The sequence below is a fragment of the Myotis davidii genome, unplaced genomic scaffold, assembly GCF_000327345.1.
Source record: "Myotis davidii unplaced genomic scaffold, ASM32734v1 scaffold233, whole genome shotgun sequence".
Classification (NCBI taxonomy): Eukaryota; Metazoa; Chordata; class Mammalia; order Chiroptera; family Vespertilionidae; genus Myotis; species Myotis davidii.
The window spans coordinates 2,544,959-2,552,210 of NW_006285917.1; the positions used below are offsets into that span (position 1 = coordinate 2,544,959).

At 51.7% G+C, this 7,252-nt stretch overlaps 1 protein-coding gene across 1 annotated transcript; it reads right to left on the bottom strand.

The window, feature by feature from the left end:
* Positions 1-3,714: 3,714 nt before the first annotated feature.
* ANKRD33 (ankyrin repeat domain 33) lies at positions 3,715-6,634 on the bottom strand. Its single transcript, XM_015559653.1, is given in 5 exon segments — positions 3,715-4,491; positions 4,570-5,041; positions 6,220-6,261; positions 6,264-6,334; positions 6,498-6,634. Coding segments are annotated over 5 exon segments (984 nt in total). The 5' UTR covers positions 6,626-6,634; the 3' UTR covers positions 3,715-4,220.
* Between the last annotated feature and the right edge of the window lie 618 nt (positions 6,635-7,252).

A 7,252-nucleotide genomic window follows, 5' to 3' on the forward strand; every position in this document is an offset into this window, starting at 1 on the left:
TCATGCCCCCAAAGGGGTCGCGCCCCGCAGGTGGAGAACTGCTGATCTAGACAGAAGTGTGTAACCACCAAGCTGTCCAAGCCTGTAGGCGGAGTTTCTTTCCCTGTCTGCCATGCCTATGCCGGCGCTGGCTCCCTGGCAGCAGTGGGTGGGACGGAAGAACTCTAGCTCCACCCTGGAAGCAACTCAATCAAACCCAGTACCCCGGGCCCTTCCATAACACCTCAACTCCTGGTCGCACTTTACATGTTACAGAGCCTGTTTTCCCATATTATCTAAGGGATTGTTTCAATAGCCCTGTTTCCACCCATTTAACAAAGGAGCGGTCAAGAGAAATGTACGTGCCTTCTTAGGGATCACACAGGTGGGAAATGGCAAAGTTAACCTTGAACCCATTCCAGTCCCCCATGGCTGTGTTCAGAACCCTCTGGAGAGAAACCACACAGTATCATTTTCACCCCAGTGTGTGTGTGTGTGTGTGTGTGTGTGTGTGTGTGTTCTCCAAGTCAAAGAGCAGATTTATTTTTTAATTTTTCAAATTTTGGTAACACAGGATTAAAAAGTCAAAACATTTTGTGCAGAAGAATTCCAAATAAATCCATAATTTATGCAGATAGCCCACCACCAGGAAGATGGAGCATAACTCCCCACTCCATAAGTGTGGGCTTCATACAGTGACTTCCTTCCGAAGAGCACAGTATAGAGAGCAGGGAAGAATATCTCTTCACTAAACGGCGTGGGAAACTGGACAGGTGCATGCAGAAACATGCAACTAGACCACCAACTCACACCCTCCACAAGAATAAACTCAAAATGGATAACAGACTTAAATGTATGTCTCAAAACCATAAAAATTCTAGAGGAAAACATAGGTAGTAAAATATCAGACACCTCATGGAGCAATATTTTTGCCAATGTGTCTCTGAGGGCAAGGGAAACAGAAAAAAAATAAGCAATGAGACGACATCAAACTAAAAAGCTTCTGCACAGCAAATGAAACCATCAGCAACACAGAAAGGGAACCTGCCCTATGGGAGAACATACTCACCGAGGATTCCCCTGATAAGGGGTTAATTTCCAAAATATATAAAGAACTTATACAACTCAACACCAGGAAGACAAACAATTCAATTAAAAAATGGGCAAAGGATCTGAATAGGCACTTTTCCAAAGAAGATACACAGATGGCCAATAGACATAAGAAAAAATGCTCAAGGTCACTAATCATCAAAGAAATGCAAAACTACAGTGAGGTATCACCTCACACCTGTCAGAAGGGCTACTATCAATAAATCAACAAACAAGTGCTGGCAAGGACGTGGAGAAAAAGGAGCCTTACTACACTTTTGGGAGGGATACAGACAGATACAACCACTGTGGAAAACAGTATGGAATTTCCTCCAATCAGAAAGAATATATGCACCCCTATGTCCATAGCAGCACCATTTATAGTAGCCAAGATCTGGAAACAGCCCCAGTGCCCATCAGTAGATAAGTGGATAAAAAAAACTGTGGTACATTTACACAATAGAATACATGGTTGTAAAAAAGAAGGAACTCTTGCCTGGCCGGCATGGCTCAGTGGTTGATTCCCAGTCAGGGCACATGGCCGGGTGGTGGGCTTGGTCCCCAGTGTGCGGCGTGCAGGAGGCAACCAATCAATGATTGTCTCTCATCATTGATATTTCTATCTCTCTCTCCATCTTCCTTCCTCTCTGAAATCAATAAAAATATATTTTTTAAAAAAGAAGGAACTCTTACCCTTTGCGACAGCATGGATGGACCTGGAGATTATTATGCTAAGCGAAATAAGCCAGTCAGAGAAAGACAGATACCATATGATCTCACTAATATGCGGAATCTAATGAACAAAATAAGCTGATGAGCAAAATAGAACCAGAGGCGTGGATACATGGAACAGACTGATGAATGTTAGAGGGGAGGGTGGGGGGACTGGATAAAAGCAAGGGAAGGGATTAGCTAAGGAACAGATATGCACGGCCCAGGGACACAGACAATAGTGCGGTGCGGGCCAAGGGAGGGCGGAAAGGGCCGAGTGGAGTGGGCACGGGGGAGGGGAGTTGGGGGGCATCTGCAATAGTGTCAACAATAGAAATGTTTTTAAAAGAGAAAGCAAGCAGGGAAGAAGAGTGGCTTTACTGTGGAGAAACATGACAAACACTACCTCAGCCACGAGGTCAAGGTCAACTCCACCGTGGTAAGTCATGTTCATAGTACGCACCCTTGATATGATGTGATGAGAATGGCCCATCACCTTTGCTATCTTTCTCCCCAAAATCCATAACCCCAGTCTAATCATGAGGAAAACATCACACAAACCCCAGTTGAGGGTCACTCTACAAAATACCTGACCAGCATCAAGGTCACCAGGAACCAGGAAAGCCTGGGAAACGCTCACGTCTCCAGGAATCTACGGAGACATGGCAACTAAATGTACAGTGGCGTCCTGGATGCAATTCTGGACGGAAAAAGGACACGAAGTGAAAACTAAGGACATATAAATACTGTATGGATTTTATTAATCATAATGTATTAATATTGGCTCAAATTGTAACAAATGTACTGCACTCATGCTAATAATAGAGGAAACTGGGTGTAGGGTATATGGGAACTCTCTTCACAACATTTCTATAAATTAAAAGTGTTCTACTAGTAAAAAAATGAAGTGGTTTTTTTTTTTTTTTTAAGAGTCAAAAGGTTAAAAAAGATAGTCAATGAAAAGTCTCCCTTCCCTGGTCAGCTGTTCATCTTTTTCCCAAGAAAATCCCATGGTTCTTTCCAGGGAGGTTCCAGTGAGACTGCTGGGGTTGGTGTTAGGAGACCGCCTCCTAACTGGCTCTCACCCTGATCTCTACCTGGATGACCCTTGGCAGTTCCTTACCAGCTCTGTACTCCGTGTCCTCCAAGATAAACTCCTCAAAGGATTATTGGGAGTGTTTAATGTACACAGTAAGCACCTTATATTGGTTGCTTTTATTGTTACAAATATACAAGCAAATATATTTGTGCAACAAATATGTTAAGAGCCCTAGCCAGCTTGGCTCAGTGATTAGAGTGTTGGCCTGTGGACCAAAGGGTTCTGGGTTCGATTCCAGCAAGGGATGTACCTTGGTTGCAGGCTCCTCCCCAGCTCAGACCCTGGTCAAGGCCTATGCAGGAGGCAACCAATTGATGTGTTTCTCTCACATCGATGTTTCTCTCTGTCTTTCCCTCTTTCTTCCACTCTCCCTAAAAATCAATGGAAAAATATTCTGGGGCAAAGATTAACAAAAAACAAACAAACAACACCAACAAAAAAAAATCAAACCCTTCCCCCCCACACAAATTCAGCCCTGGCTGGTGTTTCTCTGATTAGAGCGTTGGCTCATGCACCGAAGGGTCTCGGGTTCGATTCCGGGTCAAGGGCATGTACCTGGTCTGCATGTACCCTGGTCAGGGTTTGTGTGGGAGGCAACCAAACGATGTGTCTCTCACAACAATGTTTCTCTTTTTCTCCCTCTCTCCCTTCTCCCTCCCTTCCTAAAAACATAAAGTGAGAACCAAGATTTATGTACCTAGTTAATGAGTGAACCAGCAGGATGGATCAAAGGAAGAAATGAAAACCATTATTGACAGTCAGTGGGAAAAAAGAATGCTGGAATAAGATGGCAAAGTTGATACATTGGGGAAAAATATCCTCAGGTGATGAAAAACCCAGTTATGACTTTATTGCAAGGTGGGAATTAACCTTTTGTATCAACTTTGCCATCTTATTCCAGCATTCTTTTTTTCCACTGACTGTCAATAATGGTTTTCATTTCTTCCTTTGATCCATCCTGCTGGTTCACTTATCAACTAGTTAAATAAGTCTTGGTTCTCACTTTGTATTTGTACTAGTCAAGTTTAGCTCTGTGCAAAGTTGACAAACAGTAGCATGCCATACGCACTGTCCTACCCCTTGGCTATTTTTCACTCAAACCTCTGGAAGATAGTTTCCTATCAGAGCATAAAGAGCTGCCTTGCTCCTGTTTTATCACATGGGTGTACAGTAATGACACCCAGATCATTTAGCCAGTCCCCTGTAGACACATAGGCTGTTTCCACTCTTACGCTGCAAACAGTGTTGTATGGATGACCTCGTGCATCAGATGACAGGCAGGAGGGGCTCCACAGGGCAGGGCGCCTGTGGGAGGGAGCTGATTGCCTGCTCCCAGTCCGGCCTAGCCCATCTTCCCCTGACCCTGTGCACACCCAGCCTCCTTCTCCTGACTCCTCCTCTGCATCCGGAGCTCCTGGTATCGCCAGACAGGAGGGGTCAGCCTGCGATGCCCTGCAGGCCTGGGCTCTGGCTCATGCCGGCTGGGAGATGAGGGTGCCTTGGAGAGGAGGATCTGGGGGACTGCGGGCTTGGGGCTGGCACTGTCCCTGGGCTGTAGCCACTGAGGGCACATGCTCAGCACAGCTTGAGGGCTCTGGTGAGGGTACGAGACCCTGGGGGCCAGGGACCACCTGTGGAAGCTGGGAGGCTGGGGGGGGGGGGGGGGGATATGCTCAGCACAACTTGAGGGCTTTGGTGAGGGACGAGGCCCCGGGGGCCAGGGACCACCTGTGGAGGCTGGGGGGCTGGGGGTGGGGGGAGCAGTGCCTAGCAGCTCTGGCACAGACTTGCTTCGGGTCCCAAGTGCAGGTGGGTGGTCAGGGCACAGAGTGTGGCAGGCAGTGGTGAGGAAGGGACTGGCTAGGCTGGTCGTGATGGTCACAAGGTGGTCCAGGACACCCCCCTCCTGAGGAGACTGGGCAAAGGGGAGGTTCAAGGTGGCCTGTAATCTCTCCAGCAGAGAGGGGGCAACCTGAGCCTGGGCCTGGGCCACGAGCCCGGGCAGGGCTGGCCACTCCGGTTGGTAGTGCTGACCAAGCTGCTCCGCCTGGGGCCGCCGCCGCAGCTGCCGGATCCTTCGCATGGTGTGGAAGCTGTCGGTCAGCACCGCCCACTCCAGGGCCGTCTTGCCCCAAACAGGATCCACTGCTGTCAGGTCAGCACCTGGGAGCGGGCACGGGCGATGCGGCTGGGATGGGGATGGGTGATTCGCAGGAGGCAAATGCTTTAGCAGCAGGACTGACTGATTTGGGTTAAATTCAAAACCAGAGGCCCACTCATCTTGTTACGCCGGAATCTGGGAGTGGCTACAGCCCAGAGACAGGACCAGTTCCCGAGCCCAACCTCTGTTTGAGATGGTGAAGGAAACTGATGTACAGGGAAGGGGAAAGACTTCAGAGAGACATGCTGGGGTCTCCAAACCCAGAACAGAATAGGGACTCCTGAACCAAGGGCCTGACCAGGGGGCGGGGTGCAGATTGGGGGTGGGGGGGTCCTGCTGGTCCTTCTTTTCATCACCAAACCCCTTTAATCCTGGGGGGAGTAGCAAATACTCTGAGTCAAAGGTGGGGGTGCAGAACTCCCTCCCTTCACACCCCAAACCCAATCTGAGGGATGGGGAAGGGAAAAGCTACAGGCTGGGGTCCCCCGGAGTTACTAGCAGAGGACAGCTCCCCTGAGGGAATAATGAGAGCCTACGGCTCCACAAACAGTGTGGGCTTCCCTCCAGAACTCCACGCAGCCACACGTCTCTGTACCGTCACTGTGGTCCTAGAACCCTAGCTGGGCAGAGCTGGAAATCACCCCGGGGAAGGATGAGGCCCCGAGAGGGAAGCCACACAGCTAGTGGCAGAGCCAGGATGAGGAGGCGAGGGTCTGCCTCCAGGTACCACCAGCCTCTTGTATTTCAGTTCTCCAGTTGGCAGTGGTCGGCAAACTGTGGCTCGCGAGCCACATGCTGTGCAGACATCGGTATTTTGTGGAAGAGCCACACTCAAGGGCCCAAAGAGCCGCATGTGGCTCCCGAGCTGCAGTTTGCCGAGCCGCAGTTTGCCGCCCACTGGTCTAACGTATCCTCTCGTTTTCTTTTCTGGGACTTCCATTAACAATGTAAACAGAGTTATCTATAGCAGGACTTAGATTGTGAGAAGCCCAACCCCCCTCCCCTCATCCAGGAAGCCAGCCTAGATTGATCCTCCGTCTCCACCTCTCTCCTCTCTGCAACTATGACAGCTGACTCGGTGTCTGTTGGGGTGTCTGTTGGGGTGACTGGGGAGGGACTGGAAGCCGTGCATCCTGGTCCGTGCAGGCCTATGCACCTGCCATGAGGAGGGCCGCCACGCATTCAGAGCGGCCCCGGGCTGCGGCCTTCATCAGCGCTGTCCGCCCCGCTGGTCTCGGCGCTCCAAGTCCAGGCCCGAGTAGCAGTTGAGCCGGAGACTCACAGAGGCACGTGGCCTGCAGAGCACCGAAGGCAGATCTGGGATCCCAGGAAAGGGGTGGTGAAGCCCCAAACCCACCCTCCATCCAACGCTGCAGTGTGGTGTGGGAGAACGTCATGCAGAGTGTGGAGCGGTGGCCGGGTCTGGAGACCGGGACCGGCAGAGGGTGGGTCAGCAGCCTCCCCCCTGCTTGGGCAGCCAGCATGAGGGCTGTGTCGCTTTCTTTGTCCTGTTGGTTCACATCCAGGAACGGACAGCGGCTGAGTAGGGCCACGATGCTCCCGAAGCCGAGGTAGCATGCGACCATGAGGCCTGTCTGGGGGAGGGGCCGCTCAGCCCCGAGCTTTCCTCCAGGAGCTCCCCCGGTTCCCTGTGCCGCTAAACCCACACTGTCCCAGAGGCATCCCTGCCCCGTGAAGACCCGCTCCCTCCTTCCTGAGGCCCCGGGCACTCTCAGGATGAGTGTGGGGTGGCCGGACCCAGAGCTGCCCTGGGAAGCACCTGGTAGCTCACCCTCCCATTGCCGTCCACCTGGGTGGCCTCCTCAGGGGAGACCCCGTCCTCCAGCACAGCTTGAAGCTGGGCAGAGTCGTTGCGCACACAGGCCCAGTACAGGGCCCCCAGCCTGCAGTCTGGGGCAGGGGTCTCACTGTCCGGGCAGGACGGTGCCTCAGGCATGTCCAGTGCCCCCTCCACAGTGGCAGCTCTTCCTCCTCCAGCCTGGGGGCAGAAGCAAGTGCCCCCTCCGCGCCCAGCTGACATCTATAACACAGAATGGAGGGGGACAGGGAGGGGGCTCACCAGCTGCAAGTCTCCCAACGCTTGCCCTTGCTCGGGGAGAGCCTTTTCCCACTGGGTATCCCGTCCCACCCAACCTTTGAGGGAGGATAGGTAGAGGCAGGGAGGACATATGGAGGCAAGGAGGACACGTGGA